Source organism: Hirundo rustica, chromosome 4 (assembly GCF_015227805.2).
Source record: "Hirundo rustica isolate bHirRus1 chromosome 4, bHirRus1.pri.v3, whole genome shotgun sequence".
NCBI lineage: Eukaryota > Metazoa > Chordata > Aves > Passeriformes > Hirundinidae > Hirundo > Hirundo rustica.
Window position 1 is genome coordinate 49,282,319 of NC_053453.1, and position 21,303 is coordinate 49,303,621.

At 44.8% G+C, this 21,303-nt stretch overlaps 6 protein-coding genes across 6 annotated transcripts; 3 read left to right on the top strand and 3 right to left on the bottom strand.

Moving 5' to 3' along the window:
- The first annotated feature begins 1,582 nt into the window (after positions 1-1,582).
- On the top strand, positions 1,583-2,473 carry LOC120752141 (histone H3). The gene has a single exon (XM_040062825.2). The coding sequence runs from the start codon at positions 1,583-1,585 to the stop codon at positions 1,991-1,993; it is 411 nt and encodes a 136-aa protein (XP_039918759.1). The 3' UTR covers positions 1,994-2,473.
- Positions 2,474-3,654: 1,181 nt separating this feature from the next.
- Positions 3,655-4,381, bottom strand: LOC120752153 (histone H2B 1/2/3/4/6). The gene has a single exon (XM_040062837.2). The coding sequence runs from the start codon at positions 4,077-4,079 to the stop codon at positions 3,699-3,701; it is 381 nt and encodes a 126-aa protein (XP_039918771.1). The 5' UTR covers positions 4,080-4,381; the 3' UTR covers positions 3,655-3,698.
- A 40-nt stretch (positions 4,382-4,421) lies between these two features.
- LOC120752148 (histone H2A-IV-like) lies at positions 4,422-4,811 on the top strand. Its single transcript, XM_040062833.1, has one exon. It carries the CDS (start codon positions 4,422-4,424, stop codon positions 4,809-4,811), a length of 390 nt encoding a protein of 129 aa, XP_039918767.1.
- An 8,292-nt stretch (positions 4,812-13,103) lies between these two features.
- Positions 13,104-14,054, bottom strand: LOC120752155 (histone H2B 5). Its single transcript, XM_040062839.2, has one exon. The coding sequence runs from the start codon at positions 13,614-13,616 to the stop codon at positions 13,236-13,238; it is 381 nt and encodes a 126-aa protein (XP_039918773.1). The 5' UTR covers positions 13,617-14,054; the 3' UTR covers positions 13,104-13,235.
- LOC120752149 (histone H2A-IV-like) lies at positions 13,968-14,455 on the top strand. Its single transcript, XM_040062834.1, has one exon. The coding sequence runs from the start codon at positions 13,969-13,971 to the stop codon at positions 14,356-14,358; it is 390 nt and encodes a 129-aa protein (XP_039918768.1). The 5' UTR covers position 13,968; the 3' UTR covers positions 14,359-14,455.
- Positions 14,319-15,944, bottom strand: LOC120752133 (histone H1.01). The gene has a single exon (XM_040062816.2). It carries the CDS (start codon positions 15,923-15,925, stop codon positions 15,269-15,271), a length of 657 nt encoding a protein of 218 aa, XP_039918750.1. The 5' UTR covers positions 15,926-15,944; the 3' UTR covers positions 14,319-15,268.
- Between the last annotated feature and the right edge of the window lie 5,359 nt (positions 15,945-21,303).

Sequence of the window (21,303 nt, forward strand, 5' to 3'; positions counted from 1 at the left end):
GGGAAACACCAACAATATCCACGTACATGGATCTGGGGTGATGGCGACTACATCTCTCTACAACCGACAAGAATACACATTGCTTGGCAACCGCACTATGTAAACCACCGTGCACCCACCCCAACAGAGCATGCAGCTGGCAGGGGAAAACAACATCTGTCTCCAAGGGCACCAAGGCTCTCACCAAATACACCATATCCAAGCTGCTTCTGTGCCCTGTGCCGGACCTCCGGGACCACCTTTTCAATAAGAGAGCTATTGCTATGCTGATCTATACTTTGTTGTCCCGCCTGGGGTTTTTTCCAGGAAAAGAAAGGTTATGGTGTGAAAGCATGGTAAATTGTAAGGAAAGTGGGACATGAATTGTTTGCGGTACAAGAATGCGTTCTACATCTGCTTCAATGGAGAAGAAAATGTTCAAAATTTGCTTAAAAAGCCTTGGGAGCCCGCTTTTGGTGTATGCACGGTTTGGGCATGGCAGGTTAGACAAACTAGTGCAGTCGGTGGTCTCAGAACGGCCGAAACAAACCTAGTCCTGAGAACTAGAACTAGTGGTGTTTCCCTGCTGAACTATGCAAATGGTGACGGTGTGAATCGGGAGAGTGCAAGGCACAGGCGGCTCAAGAAGACCCCGTGCTCTTTTTCAGGCCCTTTGTTTTCTGAGCAAAAGGCTCCGACATGGATGCCCTCGCTCCGTCCCACCCACCACTATGAGTTTTCGGCCGCGAACTGCTCAGTCCTGCACAGGCGGTAGCACCTTGCACAGGCTTGCCGGTGTGGCTCTTTGGCGGCTTTCGTTCGCCTCTCTCGCCACCTCCGGTTCCCCGCGCCCCGTAAGCGCCGCCGCCGAGCAGCGGACGGGCCGGAGGCGGGCGGGCAGAGCCGGGGCCGACCTGAGTGAGGACTGCACGGAGCCACCAGCACCACCCCCGCCCCCTTCTCCCCGTGGGCGGGCCCAGCCGCCTCACGCTCCTCCCGACGCGGCGCTGATTGGTGCCGCTCGCGGCTCGCGGCCCTCGCTTCACCGGGGCGCGCTCCCCGCAAGAGACGCGGCGCTGCCACCGGGCCGGGGCAGCAGCCGGGAAAGCTCGGCTTGGCCAGCGAAGTCGGCTGCTGCCTGCGCCTCCAGCCTTTCTGAGCCGCGGCCCTGAACCGAACGCGGCTACTGAGCGGGAAGAAACCGCGAGCCCTCACGGGAGGAGGAGGCTGCCAGCGGCAGCTTTAGCCAGCGCTCCCGAGGCCGGGGATGAGCGCGAGCAGAGCGACTTTGGGGAAAAGAGGGCGAGCCCGAGGCTCGGGCGGCGAGACCGCGCTGTAGTGCTCGGCTGCGGTGCTGCCGCCCCTCCCGCGCCTTGCAAGCCGCAGTTGGAAGGCGGCAGGGGCGGGGCGAGGACGGGGCGCGTTTCCCGCCCCGGAGGCGGGGCTTTTCCGGGGCTGGCGCGAAGCGTCCAATGGCAGCCGTCCGGTGTCGCGCGGGCGGCCAATGAGCGCGGGCGCGGGTGCTATAAATAGCGGCGCGGCGAAGGTGCAGCCACGGTGCTCGCAGTGCTGGGTTAGGGGCATTGTGTGTCGGTGCTGGGTGATGGCGCGCACGAAGCAGACGGCGCGTAAGTCGACGGGCGGGAAGGCGCCCCGCAAGCAGCTGGCCACCAAGGCTGCGCGCAAGAGCGCGCCGGCCACGGGCGGCGTCAAGAAGCCGCACCGCTACCGGCCCGGCACGGTGGCGCTGCGCGAGATCCGGCGCTACCAGAAGTCGACGGAGCTGCTGATCCGCAAGCTGCCCTTCCAGCGCCTGGTGCGCGAGATCGCGCAGGACTTCAAGACCGACCTGCGCTTCCAGAGCTCGGCCGTCATGGCGCTGCAGGAGGCCAGCGAGGCCTACCTGGTGGGGCTCTTCGAGGACACCAACCTGTGTGCCATCCACGCCAAGCGTGTCACCATCATGCCCAAGGACATCCAGCTGGCCCGGCGCATCCGCGGCGAGCGTGCCTGAGTTGCTTGCCGTTGCTGCTTCCGGCCAGGCATTGAGGCAACCCCCATAGACCCAAAGGCTCTTTTAAGAGCCACTACATGTACAATTAAAAGAGCTGAGGCGCTGCTTTGAGAGGTGCAGTCTTAATTGTTGGGTGATGAGAAAGCTCTTCTCTGGAGAGGTGTCTATATCTAAAGAATATTAATTTTTCTGCAGACGTTCTGTAATGTGCCAAACATGTTGTGTAATATTTCCTTATGCTACAGTCTCAGGTATCAATAAATATGCAATGATACCCAGGAAACTCAAGCTCTTCTGGAGCCAGGTAGTTTTTTTTTAACTTTGTAGTTTTTAGACCAGGACTACAGCAGGCACAGTTGTTTCCACAATCACCCCTCCTTCCTTAGAGCTGTGTCGTTAGGCAGAGTCATAATGATATAAACTCCATTACTCTTCTTAATACAATTTAACTAATGTTTTTTCACTTTTCCTGCCCTCAGCCACTGTTCATTAAACCCACGTTACTCTCTGCAAAGTCTCAGTGATTAATTGTGAATGAAATTCAGAAATTTATGGGGTTTTAAGATATTTTCTTTTAATATACAGTACCGCAGTACTATGAGATTCAGGGAGGAAAAAAAAAAAAAAAAAAAAGCAAGCAGCCATGTTCTGTTCAAAGCAGAGCTACAGCTCTTTTATGATGCATGTAGTGACTCTCAAACTAATACCCTTCGGATCTACATTGGCTGCCTCCCTTCTGTCGGTCAGAGACTGACTTTTAAGAGTGAGCAATTCTTTCATTTGAAGAACTTACTCCCTTTTATTTTGTTCCCATTATTTAACTTTTCCATCCACCAAGTTCTGCTTTTTTAAATTCTATTTCTTTCTTTCTTTCAAGTCCCACTTCTATAGCGTCCCTTGGGATGAGTTTTTCATTAGTATTTGCAGTTTTCCTATCTGAAGTCTTTACCTCATGCTGTCAAACAAAAAATGACAAAAATTCAGAAATACCCATAAGGGGGCAGCAGGACTAAGAAATCACTTTATAAATGCTATTTATTTCTGAAGCCGTTAATAAGCTATTATTTAGAATCTTAAAATAATAAAACTAATAGGTAAGTTCCTAATTAATATTTTAAGGCATTTGTTTTTAATAAATTTTATTTTTCAGATCAGGAAGGCCAGTGACGCAGGTCTAAAGAAAGCTTAAAACAACAACAACAAAAAAGTATTTCTCCAAAAATAAATTCCTGAACACACCTTTGAAATATATGACATTTGTCTGTGCTATGAATATGACGTGAGAGACCACGCCAAAAGCAGGGAAAATACTTCAACTTTTCCCAGTATCGCTTTTCAGAAAGGATTTTGGCTGACTAACAGCACACAGGAGATGGGACAGCATAGGGATGGTTCTTTTCAAAACACCTGGAATTTAAAGCAAGACATAACTGGTAAAATGAAGGCCTGGCAGTAAACATCTGGGCCCAGTAGGAAAAAGAAGTTAAAAGCTTTAAAACCCAAACAGCATGGTTTATATTTGTATTACTGACGGACCAGTTTGCGATGCTTGAGTTTGAACATTAACCACTTAGCAAGTAAGGCAACATGCTACAACCAAGGATGCAACTGAAAAAAAGAAATTAAAGCTCTTTTTATGAAAAGGTGGGTGGCTCTTAAAAGAGCCTTTGGGTCGTAAATATCGGGCAGAGGACGCAAAGCGCGCCTACTTGGAGCTGGTGTACTTGGTGACAGCCTTGGTGCCCTCGGACACGGCGTGCTTGGCCAGCTCGCCGGGCAGCAGCAGCCGCACGGCCGTCTGGATCTCCCGCGACGTGATGGTGGAGCGCTTGTTGTAGTGCGCCAGGCGCGACGCCTCGCCGGCGATGCGCTCGAAGATGTCGTTGACGAAGGAGTTCATGATGCCCATGGCCTTGGACGAGATGCCCGTGTCGGGGTGCACCTGCTTCAGCACCTTGTACACGTAGATCGAGTAGCTCTCCTTGCGGCTCTTCTTGCGCTTCTTGTCGCCCTTCTTCTGCGTCTTGGTGACAGCCTTCTTGGAGCCCTTCTTGGGCGCAGGAGCAGATTTGGCCGGCTCAGGCATCGCAGCAGCCGCAGCTTTGTCCCCAACCAAGCACAGGGCCCAACCGCTCTTAACGGCGGCTGCCGCCTCGGCTGCCGCCTTTATAGCGCCGCCGTCGATATCACTGCATCGCTATTGGCTCGCCTAAAGCGCGGCGCAGAGCGCCGGGATTCGCTATTGGCCCCGTCTCGATTCGCTTTTCCATTGGCTGGGGAACAATTTCTCTCTCGCAGCCAATCACAAGAGGTGCTGCCGCTCCGCCCGGGTTGTATATAAAGCAGGCGGCGAGCCCTGCTGGAGAGCTTGTTCTGTGTTCGCCGCGTTCCTCTGCTGTGCTGCCGGTGCTGCTCCTGAGTCGCTGCGATGTCCGGCCGCGGGAAGCAGGGCGGGAAGGCGCGCGCCAAGGCCAAGTCGCGCTCGTCGCGGGCCGGGCTGCAGTTCCCCGTGGGCCGCGTGCACCGGCTGCTGCGCAAGGGCAACTACGCGGAGCGCGTGGGCGCCGGCGCCCCGGTGTACCTGGCGGCCGTGCTGGAGTACCTGACGGCCGAGATCCTGGAGCTGGCGGGCAACGCGGCCCGCGACAACAAGAAGACGCGCATCATCCCCCGCCACCTGCAGCTCGCCATCCGCAACGACGAGGAGCTCAACAAGCTGCTGGGCAAGGTGACGATCGCGCAGGGCGGCGTGCTGCCCAACATCCAGGCCGTGCTGCTGCCCAAGAAGACTGAGAGTCACAAGGCTAAGGCTAAGTAAATGCTATGTGAGGCTCATCATGAAACAAAGGCTCTTTTCAGAGCCACCCACATTTATCATAAAGGGTTGAGTCACTGCAGTTTTGGCCACGTAGTGTAATGAGGCAGAGACAAGTAAGTTTGACTTTTCTTAAAGTTATTAATTCTGCTATCTGTTTCCGTCTCCTTGTTCTTGTCTGTAGATTATCTTAACGCTCGTTTCTTCTTTTCCTAAAGAACCTATATTTTTATGGCAGATTACTTTAGGTTTTAATGACTTAAGAATTTTTTAAAATTTCTTAATTGACTAATATTTTGACATTTCAATGCGTTAACAGTGAGAAGTAAGGGATTTATAATGCCATAAATATCGCATGTCCTGGCTGGCCAGCTCCAACCTGCTCTCAGTGCTCTGTTCAGTATGAATTAGAGGACAACACTAAGAGCTTACTAGCAACCTGTGTTGTTTCTTTTTCCTTTAAGCGTGCTGGTCGTTGTTACACCTTCATGTTTCAGAGAAAGGGGAATGGGAAGTGAAACAAACCTTGCATTAAAAACAAAAAAAAACCCCAAAAACAAACACACAAAAAAATTTAAAGCCCTGCATAGTGTTACACAGTCCTAGCAGCGACCTTCAATTAATGGTTTCTCAACAGGAGGTGTGTTCCTAGCCTCAGGCCCCTGACTGATCCACTTTTGCTGCCTTTTAACGCTCATGTATGAAAGAGTCCCAGCGGCTTTCTTTGGCAAAATTGTAGAACCCTAGGGAGAGATCAGGAAGGGAAGATTTGCCTTGCGTTCTTAGGGAGTGGTCTGATGTGATGTGCCACTATGGTGGTGGTCACTGCATTACCCTGAAAAGAGCACAATCACTTTCAATTTCATTTTTCTGGCACTGATCACTGAATCCATGCCCTCTTCTCCCTGTGATATGGGGCATTTCGAGCTGACACTTGTTTTTGGGAGGAAGTGAATAATTAGAATAGCTGCTGCTCTTACAGCAGGTCACAATGTTGCTTTAAAGTTTAATTCTCTCGTGATACTCTGCTGACTTCCAGTTTCCTTCTGGCTTTAGTGGAGCTCCTCTTGGCTTGTTCTTCCCTTAGCATCTCTTGTAGGCTCTTGGCTGCAGAAGCCAGCAGCTTCTTGGCTTCATGAGGCTCTGTCCTGCAGTTTGTGGCACTGCAGCAATGGGAGCAGTTTTCAACATGACCAGGTCTTTCCCCATCTCTATCCTCCAGTACAGGGAAAAAGAGATGTGACTTAACATCTGTGACCTGGTGTTCACTGAGTTTAATTCTCCTAAATCTGAGTTGGTGACCAATTCACCCTTCCACAGGGGGGGAAGTCTACATTCCCCTCTGTCACCTTGTTCCACATAATGAAACTGTCCTCTGCACATTGGATTGTAGTGAATAATGGGAAAGACTTCTGAGAAAAAAAGTGCATCATCTCAATGTTGTGTGACTAAAATAAAACTCTGGTTTGTAGACTGTAGATATTCCCAGCAGAAAAATTTTATGGGTTTCTTTGCCTTATAAAAGAATGCTCTGGTATTAAGGATACAGTGGTAATAGTCAAGAAGATATATAATTAATAATTATTATTGTAGTAGTTATTCTAATTTTTTTCTTCTAAAGAAAGCATTTAGTCATTATGTAGTTGTAGTTTCAAGTTACATACATGGGAAATAAAGCCAAAAAATAAAGATAGGGCTACATGAGGTCTAAATTATGACGTGCCACTGGATCTCGTATGTATTTTGTACAGCCAGACGCTCTTGTGAAAGTTCTTTATAGATGTGGTTTACCAAAACTGGGCTAAGTGAGCAGAACTGTTTGAAAATACATGTATTTCCTAAAAATGCCAGTGTGAGCACCGGCAGCCTCCTTTGATCTGCACAGATGGACTCCTGGATATTTCTTTAACAATAACTTTTTACAACAGCAGAATGGGAGAGGAAGGTAAAAAATGCGAGCACTTAGCAACTCTGACTGGAAGATCTTTAGACAGGACATCACCAGCCCGCCACGCCGCCCGATGATGCCGCATCCCGCACTCACCTCCCTTGTCACCACCCCGCCTCCTTCCCAGCGCTTGAGGGAAGGAGCCTGCACGCAGTTTGGAATGGCAGCATGCAGGATCCCGGACTGATCAGTCGGCTGCGCTTTAAATCGAACTAATTATATATGAATTTGTGGTTTTGTTTGGTTTGGGAGTTTTGTTTTGTTTTCCTTGTTGTTTTTGTGCATTTTGTGATTTAATCGCAGAAGTTTCATTTGGCCACGTTAAGAAGGAGAGCTCGGCTGAAGTGGAGTTACTCCGTTGCTGCATAAATACAGCGGGAGGGAGTGTGGGGGGTAAGTAACAGAGTGGATGGTTCCCACCAGGAACCATCATTTCTCCAGCAACAACGAAATCCTTTGGGTTTGTTATCAGGCTGCGACAAGCACATATTTTCCTGCTCCCTGTGCTAGTGCCAGGGACGGTGATTTAAGGACTAATATGCCTCTGGGAAGAGGGAAATGGCAGGATGGAGCATGAGTGGAAATGCGAGTGTTCCAGGATTAGGAGCTGTGATAAACGCCAATCACTTATTTTAAAATTTTAAAAGTTTAATAGTAAATAAGATGGTTATAAAAATAGAATTAGAGTAAAAAAAATTGAACAGTTTTAGAGTTAGGACAATAAAGACAATAAAAACAATGTTACAGACGTCTGGGTGCCTCTCCCGAGCCACAAGCTCTGAAGAAGGACCCCTGTTAACAAAGAATTATCTCTTAAAAGCAATAGCCTGTTGAATATTCATACAATTTATACATAATGCATAAATTCCATTCTAACTAAGAATTGTCTCTGGTTAGTATCACTTTTTTCCTTTAATCTCTGTGGCGTCCACCAGGCTGAGAGAAGCAGGAGGAGCTGGTCTCTTCCGATAAGAAAGTAGTAAATTCTTTCTTCTTTGAAAGATTAACATTTTCCTGTGGTTGGTACATAAAAACTACATTTTAACTACAAAACTACATTTACCATACTAACAAAATATTAATACCACATTAACAGTTAGCACAACATAACACATATAGTAAATATCTTGCGTAGAGCCATATAATATGCACTTTTCACAGGAGCTCATCAGATTATGCTACTCAGTGGCTTCTACCAGCACCCTGCTCACTGCACGAAGCCCCCGGGGAACAGCAAGGGAGAAGGCATATCTCCTGGAAGGGCTGGTAGGGCCCTGGATTTTAAAATCCAGAAACAAGATATTCCCTCTTCAGTTTCGTCCCAGCCCCCAGTTAAAAGTATTTTTCACTTTATCATTGTCAAGAAACAATGTGAAGGGTGAAGCAGAAAAGTAAACATTATTCAGTTCAATTAAATGCTGTAAATTAATCCCAGCTTTTTTGCAGTTTTCTGGTGTTTCCCTGTTCTTTATACCATGTCATTTCCTGCTGAGAAATGTGAGCTGCTATGGTAAGTCTGAAATACAGCACATACACATCTCATGAGGTTTTGCATGACATGCAAGTATCAGTTAAGGCTAAAATTTCAGCAGCTACATATGCTTGTGAAATGTGACCATTTCACTTCTTACACGGGGTTTTTGGCAGTGATTTCAAAAGCCCCTGCATGTAGAGAGTAGAATCGACTCAAATTTCGCTTCCTGAGCCAGCTCAGCTGAGTCCAGGCACCTGGTCATGCTGTGATGCAATCAGTCCAGTCTGCTGATGCTGGGAGCAGAGGTGGAGGCAGCTCTGCTTAAAGATGTATTTTGATGTGTTGAAAGATTGGGTGTATGCCATTCCTATGGTAATTTTTGTTCTCTTTTCTAAGTGGAATGGCTGAAGGCACTAACCTTGTCGTGTCCCAAGAGCATAAGGAAAAAAAAACCCACCAAAAAAACAACAACCCCCGAACAACTTGATCATGTGGAGTGTTCAGATGGTTTTTTTGTTGTTGTTGCAGTGGCTGCTATTTGCTACAGAAGGAAAAGAGGATGCATACCAGAGATGTGTGCATTTCTTCACAGCTTTGATACTGCAAAAAAGGGGGTCAATATCCTTTCATCTATTTGAAGTTCAGATTTCAAATATTAACACTATGTGTGCTCTCCTCTTATTTCAGGAATTATTTCTTCCATCTTCCTATGTCCTTTGCAAGTAAAAAAATCTACATGCAATATAAGTAGGAGTACAAGTAAAAAAAGGTTGTGGATTTTATGTGGGATTAAAAGTCCAATCTGCTCTGGAACTCTTTTCCATCTACTTTTTTTCTATTGTAAAATGAGTAATGTTCAGAATTTCTTCCTGCAATTTTCAGTGTTAAAAAAAGTAAGAATTTGCTTTATTTTTTAATACTTTCTATCATCTTTGGCAAGGAATGCTTTTGGAACAACCACTTTGATGGGACTGCAGTCAAATAATTTAATGCTTTTGTAGCCATGAAAGAAATCTAACCAAAACCACCCCTTTTCACCTGCACAGGCCTCTGGTTCTGTGACCCTAGTCCTTGAAGAAAGATCTGCATCTGGTCATTGTAATGCTTCTTCCTTCCTCTTACGTGTGTGAGCTGGGAAGGGAGAAATTCCCAGCTGCATTCCCAACCACTTTCAGCCCTCTCCTCCAGTGAAGATTTATGTCATGTCTTCAGCTGTGTTGTTTTCTGAATGGCACAATCCTCAGACCAGGTTTTTGGAACCTGGTCTCAGTATTTTTCATCTAACATCTAACCTGAGCAGGTTTTCATAGCTGGCTGAAAACATTACATCAAGGTGTGTATAAAGACCCAATATTTTTCCCTAGCTGCAGTCAATACTTTCTCCTGCAACTGTAATTATTTTAAAACACAATATTTTCTATTTAAAATAGGAAAAAAAGCCTGTGGGGAAACATCACAATATTTTTTCTTGGGTGTCACATAATTATATTCTGTAGCTATTAAAAAAAATTATTTCATGTTTGAGAGCAGATATTGCTTTACTTCATAAATAAAAACAAAACAAGCATTTAAAAGACCCCAAAACAACGAAAAAAAAAAAAAAAAATCCCCACCAAAACCAAAAACCTCAGAAAACCCCAGGAAGTAGCAAAAAATTGTTACAGAGAGTCTGTGATTTTTTTCAGATTTTGGTCTAGGTGTATGGTATCTGTTTCTCATTTCTAATTCACTATTCAGTCAGCGTACTAGAGAACACAGATATTTGTTTGCCCAGCTGGTGTATTTCACTTTTGCGGAAATAAAAAGGGATGGTGATTTCTTTTTTAAACATGATAATGAGTAAACATAAATTTTACATTAGGGATGGTCATGTCGAGAAGGTATACATTCTTACAGGAGTGATATTAACTTCATTTTTTTCGAGTAAAAATAAAATACAGGAATTTTTTGAAACTGGTTTTATTGTTCTTCAGTATATTTCTTCTTTGCTGGTCATTTACTGCAGGAGTTAATTGTAATGATACTCTGATAATTTGAGATACAAAACGTTGCTGATATAGAAAAAAACTTGACAAAAATGTTTGTATTACCAAGTGTAAATATTCCCCATATTTCAGATGCCTTTAATCAAGAGGTATTTTGAAGGTAAACATGCACAGTAGATTAAAAGACAACATGAAGGACCTGTTTATAGATTATGCCTTCAGACACTTCTCAATTTTGAGAACTGTTGGGATTAATAACTTTGCACTGGAAGGTCAATAAATTGGGCCTTAGTGCACATGATCTGATGAGAGTGTAAACTTTTTGATAAAAATAATGTCACAAACACAGAACAAGCTGAAACAGGGAAGACAGAAGCAGAATGAAGATGGACCCAGGAACCACTTGCAAGAGCGAGAACTTCAGAAAGAGGCCAGCCCAGTGACCAGAAAAATCAAAATGACATCAAAGGGCCTCCACCAAGAATTAAATTATTGGATTTGGGGATCACACGATGGGTGGCACAGATGTAATTTGGGTGGCAATCTGGTAAAGGGAGTTCCTCTTCGCAGGTACCAAGCTCTATCTGCTCTGCACACTGGATAAAGAATCCATTTACTCAGTGAGTTGGAAACTCATCTTCAAAGAGGAACCTAGGGCGGGAAAACTGTTTCAAGGGGCATCTGCTTATTTCCTTCATGGTTTGGTGGCAGCAGCAATAATACCTGCTCTACCAGAATGAGGCATGTGAACATCATGCCCTCTTACTGCTGCTGGGCGATGTCATCTGGGTAGGGTGTCTTTAAGAATACAAGGAGGAGTGCTCTGAAATAAAAATGAGACAACAGCAAAGAACATGAACTATAGAAGAATAAGCTGTCATATGATTTTATAGTCACACTATTTGCATTAGTGGTTTTGAATGTGACATGAATTTTTAAAGATTCATTATTTTTGCTGAGGTTAAATCCTACTACTTTTTCTCTGGTGAAAAGAGGTCACATTTTTTCCATCATAATAGCACTTTGTCAGTTCAGAGACTTTGTTCTCAGCACTGTTAGAAAAGTGAGTTTTTTTACAGTCAGATCTGATATCAAATGTGTGTTCACATTATAGCCCCCTAATATTGCCTTAACATTCATACTGAAATTGAAAGAAGCAATCAGCAACATTTTGTTTTCTGTTTTGCAAAGAGTTTCATAGGCCTAGAAACAATTTCACACACTGAAACAACCTATTAAAAAATCCCCTGAATTTCTATGACGGCTCCTAATGAGGTGTGCAACATGGAGCACACAAACACAGGAAAGGCAAAATGAACACTTTTGAGCTGGGACACAAAAAGGCATCACTGAGCTCCTACTTCAACTCAGGCACCAGGGATTCCCCATGATAGCTTGAGTTTGAACTGGGATATCTTTACATAACTAGTTATGCAGAATAGCCACTGACACATTCTTCTGGTGATCATCTTTACCTGTCAAAATATGAGCACTTTGTGCTTTTCTAGTGACCCAGGAAAAACTTGAAAAAGCCTAGAGACTGGAATATACAATGGTTTATTAACCTTTTAAGGTATTAGACATATACAGACACTCAGAATAAGCAATCCATGTTTCAGTTTGCACTGAGGTACTTGTAGAGATAGATAGCAAAATACCATTTCAAGCTCATAAAGAAGAGTTTGGAGAAAGCCTCTTCCCACTGGATATCTGAAATCCAATCTGAGTACTCCCCATAACCCTTCAAACTGAAATTAACATTTATTACGTAATAGGTGACAGGTTTATGAGACCTGGTGCATATCCTGTTACCTGTACTACCTAAGAGTATGCAAGACAGTAGAAGAAAGTTCATTTTTGAGATTCAGTGGTCCCTGTATGAATTAAGTATGTTCATAAATCCACAATATATCCTTGAAATCTAGAATTATTCAGATCCAGTTTGAAAGTCATACTGGCTTTGAATGGCATCTATGGCAGCATGTAATTTTTCAAGAATGAGAGGGAGTGACTCAGAATGTCTGCAGCTTGAGCCTAATTAGTAGCTATGTGGTAGTCTGGTAGTTTACAAAGTCAGCCCAGAGCGTCTAGTTCCTTAGTATTTAATAGCTTTATTAAAATTAGTGACAGATAAATGCAGAAAAGGTCAGATAAGTTAAAAAATATTTATCTTCATGTTTTCTAACTTGCAAGGAGAACCTAAGAATCACAGGGGGAAGCTAGGCAAGTTACTGTTAAAAAAAAAAAAAATCACATGAACAGTAGAATTATAAAGACAAATGGAGAAGATAAATGAGATTTCAGAAAGTACTTTTGAGTTATATTGATCACTGGGTTACTTGCAAAAGCTTAAGGTAAATGTCACTTGGCAGTACATAAATTTTTTTACAGTATAGTACGCTGTACTCATCTCTCAACTTTTGCAACAAAAGTAACCCAAATTCCCCAAAACCCCAAAGACTGAGCACCATCAAGTTGTAGATGTCACTATAGCAATGCCATGTCTATTAATAATTTCGATTCCCTCCTGACTAGATAAATCCAGAAAGACTCCTATCCTTCAGTTTACAATAGACATAACAAGGAAACTTGCAATAGCAAGGTTTAGCTCACATATAACACAATACTGAAAACTTCAAAGCATAAATTGAGGAAAGCATCACCTAAGAATACCCCACAAACTGGTTTAAAGCTATCTTTACAGCTATGTTGCAGTTAACAAATATTCATTAAAGCAGTAAACTCGATGGCAGTATTTCATCAAAATAACTTTCAAAGTAGTATGCAAAATCCCAAAGCCCTTTAAATAACAAAAAACAAACAAAAAACAGCAACAACAACAACAACAAAAAAAAAACCACACCCACGAAACACCCTCCCCCCGCAAAAACACAACCAACCAACAAAACCCCAAAATCCCAAAACTTTAAAGATCCCACAATGACTGTACAGCCCTTTTATTGAAAAAGTGGCTGGCTCTTAAAAGAGCCTTTGGGTCGAAGGTGACGGTCCGAGACACCCTACTTGGAGCTGGTGTACTTGGTGACAGCCTTGGTGCCCTCGGACACGGCGTGCTTGGCCAGCTCGCCGGGCAGCAGCAGCCGCACGGCCGTCTGGATCTCCCGCGACGTGATGGTGGAGCGCTTGTTGTAGTGCGCCAGGCGCGACGCCTCGCCGGCGATGCGCTCGAAGATGTCGTTGACGAAGGAGTTCATGATGCCCATGGCCTTGGACGAGATGCCCGTGTCGGGGTGCACCTGCTTCAGCACCTTGTACACGTAGATCGAGTAGCTCTCCTTGCGGCTCTTGCGACGCTTCTTGTCACCCTTCTTCTGCGTCTTGGTGACCGCCTTCTTGGAGCCCTTCTTGGGCGCGGGCGCGGACTTTGCCGGCTCAGGCATCACAACTACGGCTCGCCTCCGATAACCACGGAAGTGCTCGAGGATCGGCCCAGGGGCGCAGTGACGACCGCGGCTGGGTGCATCGTATTTAGAGCACCTCTATGCAAATGAGCAGCATTGGCTCTGCGCACTCTGATTGACCAGACCACAAATTGATGTCATCGCTCCCCAGTATTGGCGTCTGATTGGTCAGAATTGGATTCGCCTTCTCATTGGCTGCCAATCACAAGTCCTACTTCTCAGCCTATCAGCGAAGGGACGAGACAGTAAAACGAGAGCACAGCTGGGGAGTGCTGTGTCTCTGTTCTGCTGCCCTGCTCGGTTCTTCTCGGAGGGAGGCGAGCAAGGGAAGATGTCCGGCCGCGGGAAGCAGGGCGGGAAGGCGCGCGCCAAGGCCAAGTCGCGCTCGTCGCGGGCCGGGCTGCAGTTCCCCGTGGGCCGCGTGCACCGGCTGCTGCGCAAGGGCAACTACGCGGAGCGCGTGGGCGCCGGCGCCCCGGTGTACCTGGCGGCCGTGCTGGAGTACCTGACGGCCGAGATCCTGGAGCTGGCGGGCAACGCGGCCCGCGACAACAAGAAGACGCGCATCATCCCCCGCCACCTGCAGCTCGCCATCCGCAACGACGAGGAGCTCAACAAGCTGCTGGGCAAGGTGACGATCGCGCAGGGCGGCGTGCTGCCCAACATCCAGGCCGTGCTGCTGCCCAAGAAGACCGAGAGCCACAAGGCTAAGGCTAAGTGAATCCCAAGGGATACGTGGCACATCTGCTTTTTTGGAAAAGCACAAAGGCTCTTTTCAGAGCCACCCACATGGTCCTAAGAGAGCTCAGTTATCCAAACGAGTGAAAAGCATTTTGTCAGTACTACTCAACCCATGTTCTTTTTATTATTTATTTTTTGTTGGATATAGTAGCAATGTTCTATTTTCGTTATTCGGACACCATTCGTTGAGTTCCTGTCCCTCTCTCTTTTTCTCCTCTTTTTCCTCTGTGTCGCTGATACAGTTGCAAAGAAAAGAGGCATAATCGTCTTCGGGAAAGGGAGGGGGAAGGGCAGGAATTTCCGCTGGCCAATCATTAGACAGGGCGGGCTTTTTCAATACTTAAAGCTCCTTCTTTCTCATCGGGAACAAAAGGATTGGGAGAGATCAGCCCTATTTTTTTGTCTGCTAAGAAACCCTCCTCCCCTTCTCCCCCCAAACAGACAAAGGCATTCACGGAGATATTTTAGGAGAAATAATTCAATAGATTAGATATGGCTCAGTAGTAGCGTGCCTGGTAATTGCATTACTCTGTTACAAAATATATTTTCAAAAAAAAAAAAAAACCACAAACCCACACATCCAATTTTTTATAAAATCATTATAAAACATTCGTTTTTTGGTAGTCAAAGTAATCACTCGGAGGAAAAGCAGAAGTCTACACTTCCCTAAAGCCGCCGCGCTCTACCACTTTAATATTTCTGTAGGTAATCCTAACGAATAAAAAAACCACAAGACATCATTGACCTCTTGACGACTTACGAATTGCTGGACCCTTGCTGCATTTTACGGACGACCTCGAGTGGATCAGCTCCTTTACAGAAAGTGTGGGTGGCTCTTAAAAGAGCCGTTGGATAACAAAATATGTAGAACAAAACTCTTCTGGTACAATTTACTTCTTTTTAGGCGCCGCCTTCTTTGCCTTGGCCGCTTTAGGTTTGGCTGCCTTAGGCTTGGCTGCTTTGGGCTTCACCGCTTTCGCCTTAGCCGGGCTCTTCGCTGCCTTCTTGGGGCGGCCTGCCTTTGCAGCTTTCTTGGGACTCTTGGCCGCTTTCTTGGCCGCTGCAGCCGCCGGCTTCTTAGCTTTCTTGGGACTCTTCTTCACCGCCGCCTTCTTCGGCTTCTTCGCAGCGCTGGCGGGCTTCTTAGCCGCCGGCTTCTTGGGCTTGGCTGCAGGCGCCCTTTTCTTGGGGGCTTTTTCTTTTACCTCTCCCGGCTTCTTATTGAGACGAAAAGAGCCGGAGGCGCCGGTGCCCTTGGTCTGCACCAGGGTGCCCTTGCTGACGAGGCTCTTGAGCCCCAGCTTGATGCGGCTGTTGTTCTTCTCCACATCGTAGCCGCCGGCGGCCAGCGCCTTCTTGAGCGCGGCGAGGGAGAGCCCCTTGCGCTCCTTGGAGGCGGACACGGCCTTGGTGATCAGCTCGGTGACGCTGGGCCCCGCGGGCTTGCGGGCTTTGGAGCCGCTCGCCGCCTTCTTCGGCTTCTTGGCGGCGGCCTTGGCGCCGGGCGCGGGCGCATCAGGGGCGGCGGTGGGAGCGGTCTCGGACATCGCGGCGACTTCCTCTGCGGAGCAGGCGAACACAATTGGGCTGGCCTGGGTCAGATGCTCGTATTTTTAGAGTGGAGCCGCGCGGTGATTGGTGGGTTGCAGAGCCCGCCCCGCTGCACGGCTGGGGAGCCTTTCGGTGTGCTCGATTTGTGTTTCTTTGGACTAACAAAAGTGTATTTTCCTCGGAATTTCTGCCACCAAATCGCCCAATTTCCCCGGTGAGGGGGGAGAAGAGCAGGTACTTGCGTTCGGGAGAGTTTCCTGCAGCAAAGACGCGATTTGAGTTAAAGGAGAGGCGATAAATCCCGTGTACTGCTGCTGGAGAGACCTCTGAAGGGAGAAACTTTTGTTTTTCCTTGCAAATTAAAAATTTCCTTTTGACATAAATGTTACAGCAACAACTCAGACTTATTCTTTAGAGGGTTTTCTTGGGGTCAAAGTTGAAATCTGAAGATTTGAAGCTGTTTTGACAGTTTAAATTGATTTTGAAGAGGAGGAAGTAACACAAACTCCCTTTTCAGCTCTGAATATGGATTAAGAACCGGTTCCTTTGACCATGTGTTTTACCTACTAAAACGCTACAATCTAATGAAATTGTGTCTCGTACAACATCCTATTCCACTTTTTATAGAAACATAAGCAATTTGTTACTATCTGGAGATTTATGAACATACAGCTGGTTTATTTTGTCTTCCTGGAATTTCAGTACAAGGGAAGCAAAGTTACTCTGCTGCCCTATGTGCGGTGGTTTCTTTTTGTTTGTTTTCCATATACATTTTTCTCCTAATTATTAAGTAAAACAGGCTATTTGCTTATCATGTTCCGTTTTTTTAAAGTATATAGTCATTTAAAACCTTACATTACAAATGCAACTTGGTAAAAGAAAGCAATCTGCTAAACTTCTGTTGTTTATGGAAATTATCTTTGTCTCTGGTAATTTAAGATTTGTAAGGACTAGCATTGTAGTTTAGTAATCCTGCTCTTCATTCCCAAAGAATATTGTCTTGTTTTATATTTTCTTTAAAAGTAGTAGAATTTTAAACCATATTACTGTTTGGATATTTTTATGTGTCTCAGAAAATGGCTACACAAAGGTTTAGCTAAAGCCTCTGAATTCTGAATCCTCTTCTCACTCTAAATAAAACCCATCTAATTATTACTTGTGCATTTTACAGCAATCACTGAACTAAGGAAATACTTTTATAACAGAAACTAGAGCGCTTTGTGATAACCTGAGTTTTAACAAGGGGAGAGGTAGGCCATAGGTCATTCCTAAAGAACCAGGAAGGGGTCAATCAATACTGATATCTGGTGGAAATCAGTGTAATATGCAGAACAGAAAAGAGCTCTGGATTAATATTTCATTAATATGTAACTGATTATGAAAAAAAGTGTATTATCCATTGCCTTTTGTAGTTGTTTCGGAACCACAAAGACTACGCTACAGACAGCCCTTTGGTATTACCTGATATAGCATATAATGTGAATACAGTATTTAAGTACATATTAGTACATATTAGAAATTCAGAGTGTATGAGTAGATAGTTTTAGGGAAATGTAATTCTATTTCTGTGTCATGGTTTCATTTAGAATGGCTATTTCATAAATACTAAAATGTATATAAGATGAGAGATTTAGCTTGCTGTAAAATTGTGTTTCAGGGAACATGAAATTATGAATAAATGGAATGAAGGGAAAAATTGTGACCTGCACCCCATAATGATAAGATACCATAAAAAAGGTTGCAGTGAAACTGCACCTGAGCTCTGTAATGCTTTAAGGGGAAAATAACTGAGAGAAGAGCTAATCAAATTGTGACTTTCCAGCTCCTGTTTGGCAGTATTATGTAACACAAAATAAGGATACAGGGGTTAAATGGAGTGGATGTGAGTATTGCTGATATACCTTCAGAAATTGCCAAATGAAAGTAAAATGTTTTCAAGTCTTTATCCTGTATACATAAAACTGTGAATGAACCTTTCCATTGATTTGAATGCATAGTGTAATCAGGTAGCAATTGCTGGGATGATATGAAATTTAGCAGTTCCCTAAAGGCTTCATTGCATATAGGCAGGAAAAGCATAGACCATGAGTGACATGTGAGCAAAATGAAAAATTCCTTTTTGCTTATTCTTGTTATTTTGAACACATTTACTTCAGTAATCTTCATTGAAGGAAATGTAAATATTCCAGCTCTCATTTGTGGCTTCGCAGCATCTTCATTCACATTTGTTGGTGGCAAAATTGAGGTGGCTAAAATGGTCACTATCCCAGTTTTCTCCCTGGCTTTTTTCCCAGCAGTTTCCACCCATTCCACATTTCCAAAAAGGACTACTTAGTATATATGTGTCAGCTGCTTGTCTCCAGTTGCAATAACTTAAACTGAAGTAACTTCAGAATCTTCATGACAGAGAAACTATGATTTTTTTTTTTTCCCCCCACATCATTAAAGTTGGTTTTAAAACCAACTTTAATGATTTGGAATTTCTGCTTGGAACATGTATTCTTTATGTCAAAGAAATGCATGCAGGAATAATATTTTGAAAAGTTAAGGTATATTTGGCAATTTTAAAAAGAGCTGCTCTGCAGCCAGAACACATTTACTCAGGCAGAGAAAAAAATGTGGTGAAATATTACCTAAAAGGCAGAAGTTGGAGTTCTACCTCCAGCTGAGCAAAGGAAGAAGGGATATAATCCTGTTTTAGATATAGGATATTTTGGAGAAATATAGTTGAGAAGACACTGCATAGACTGTTACATGCAGTTTGGTTTTCCCAAAGAGACTAGAGGGAGGTAAATTCATTATTCAACAAGAGAAAGAAAGTAATATTAGGATTTCCATAGATACTTCTGGAGAAGGCACCACTGTGAGGTCTACTTCATGCAAATGACTTCACTCCTTCTCACCTTATGGGCACCCCAGCAGGCCACACTACACCACAAATCTTCAATCTGAGCCCTCCCTGCAAGTTCCTTCCTTTCAGATACCCAAATTTGTCCAACTTTTGCAGTTGTTATTAAGACCTCTTGGTACAAGCAAGGAGGCACAGGAACCACAGCCAAGGGCTGGCACTACGCTTGAGAGCTCTCAAACATTCCCATCTGCAGTTTAGGACCTGCCAATACTTGTTCCTATGAAAATAAGCTGTGGGTTATATTTAGGTATGTCTGCATTAAGGAGATGTAGCGCAGTAGTTGTTCCCAAGCAATTTTGTTAAGAGGCATTAGCATGAGAGCCAGCCACACAATGTGGCTACTGGGCTGCTCTGCCTGCTGTAGCTGAGTGCTGTGGTCAGTCATTCTTAGACAGCTGAAGGAAGCACAGCTGTTACACTTGGGCACCAGAAACCCATCTCCTTGCTTCAGATGGCAATTTCCAGAGAAATTTAGGTGAGGGCCTTTACATTATGTTCTGCATTCCCACATACATGTTCCACAGGAAAGAGGTATAAGTGCTCCCTGCAACTGTGATTGCACTTCAGTTACAGTGCTACACCCATGCCTTACTTGCCCTCAGTGACATCATCGTTCATCTGAGTTTCAAATGTAATAACACTTGTGTGATCCAACCAGCCAGAACAGTTTAGCAACTTTTACCACTTAGCTAAGAAATTTTAAAGTGAGATTTACCAAACTACAAACTTGTTGCAGCTCAGCATAACAAGCCTTCGCCTCCATAATACTAATGTGTCTGCTACTACTGCTGTTAAAGCTCCTAAGTATCCTGAGGTCACATAAGGCCTTTTAAATTCAGGGTATGATTGAGCATCTATAGGGAGCAGAACAAATAGGGTAGGGCAGCTGATGACTGTCCCCATAGACTCAGCTTCCTGGAATGTTGTACACTCCTCCCTGTACCTTTGGTTAAGGGTTGGGGCACCTGTTGTGTCCTCCCTTCTTCATCACCCTGGCATGTAATTTGGCAGTTGAAAATCTATAGTCTGAAACCTGGATATGTCCACAGTTAGAAGGCACTGAGAAGGAAATCCTTTCTGGGGAAAAAAAAAAATAAATAAAAAAAAAAATAAAAATGCAGGGGCCCAAAACCTTTCTGAAAACAGCTAATGATGAAAAAAATATGGTGTTTGTTTTTTGCTCTGTGTGTGTTTATTAGCTCAATGATTTTTATTTTTTTCACACACAATGAAAAGGCTCTCAGTCGGATATCAAAGAAAATAATTATTTGTATCTCAGAGTGGTTTGGTCTTCTAAGTCTAATCCAAACCATTCGAAAAGTTGTGTTCTGGACCAGCCTCGCATGGTTTGAATGTTGTCATTAGTGGGAGATTGAAGACACCTCAGGCCCTTAGACAAACTGTCCCTGAAGAACAACATTAACAGAAGCTGCATCAGCTATGACTGCCTGAAGAAATTGTCTCCTCCTGAATTGAGAGTGCCTTGCTTTGACCTGCATTTAGCAGTGATGCCCACCAAGGCAGGGCGACACCATGCTGTCTTTTCATAGCAGCCTCTCCATCAGCCGAGAATCCCGGCTGCTCAGACTAGTGAGCAGCTCTCACGGAGTGATGCTGAGCATCTCTGTCTTCCTCCGTGCAACACTGCAGCACTTCTGTGTATTTTCTGCCCTCCACACTTTTTCTGCTTGTGTGACGGTGCTCTCTGTGACTTCTGGTATGCAGGAGGGAGCAATGTGACATCTAAATGTCACTTCCCGCTACAGCAAGAAATGTGTTTGGAACATATGGGGGGCAAAGTGTTCTTGAAATCATTGTGCATGCACAGCTGGTCTGCAATCTGCCATCTTCCTGGCTGTTGACGCCCCATATACTGATGCGACACACTTACAGGTAAATTTGGGTTGGCAGGCAACTCATATTTTGGCCTCACAGGCACTGAGAGTGGCACCCAGGCACAATGTAGGCTAAGAGCCAGAGCACTGTGTAACACACCATGGGAAGATACTCTCCTTAAGTGGTGCTGCCTTCCTGTTATTCATCAGAGGTGTAAAGGTGAAGCAGGTACTGGCTCTAGACAAGGCTGTGCCATCTTTCTGGAGCAGGAGAATTGCAAGTTAGCATTTGGGACCTCGCTGTATAGACTGTTTTCCCATAGAAGGGAACAAAAAGGTTTTGAAGAGTTGTTCACTGTGTAACTATTGTGCTGTAGTTCATGTTTTTACAATACATGCTTCGCAGCTGTGCAGTCCCTGGTCTGGTGCCAGAGTAGCACTATCTCAGGTCAGTATGCTGTCCAGGTTGCCAAGGGCACTGGAAGGGCTGGCTGGTGCCTTAATTTCCCCCCAATATACTAAAGAAGTCAGCAACTTGTCACTTCTGCTGTCATATAGTTAGGAAGTCAGGAATCTGACTCCAGAGGCTCATGAGACTATATATATATATATATATACACACACACAT

Coding starts and splice junctions, on each gene's coding strand:
- LOC120752148 (XM_040062833.1), top strand. CDS start 4,422: ATGTCCGGCCGCGGGAAGCAGGGCGGGAAGGCGCGCGCCAAGGCCAAG.
- LOC120752153 (XM_040062837.2), bottom strand. CDS start 4,079: ATGCCTGAGCCGGCCAAATCTGCTCCTGCGCCCAAGAAGGGCTCCAAG.
- LOC120752133 (XM_040062816.2), bottom strand. CDS start 15,925: ATGTCCGAGACCGCTCCCACCGCCGCCCCTGATGCGCCCGCGCCCGGC.
- LOC120752149 (XM_040062834.1), top strand. CDS start 13,969: ATGTCCGGCCGCGGGAAGCAGGGCGGGAAGGCGCGCGCCAAGGCCAAG.
- LOC120752141 (XM_040062825.2), top strand. CDS start 1,583: ATGGCGCGCACGAAGCAGACGGCGCGTAAGTCGACGGGCGGGAAGGCG.
- LOC120752155 (XM_040062839.2), bottom strand. CDS start 13,616: ATGCCTGAGCCGGCAAAGTCCGCGCCCGCGCCCAAGAAGGGCTCCAAG.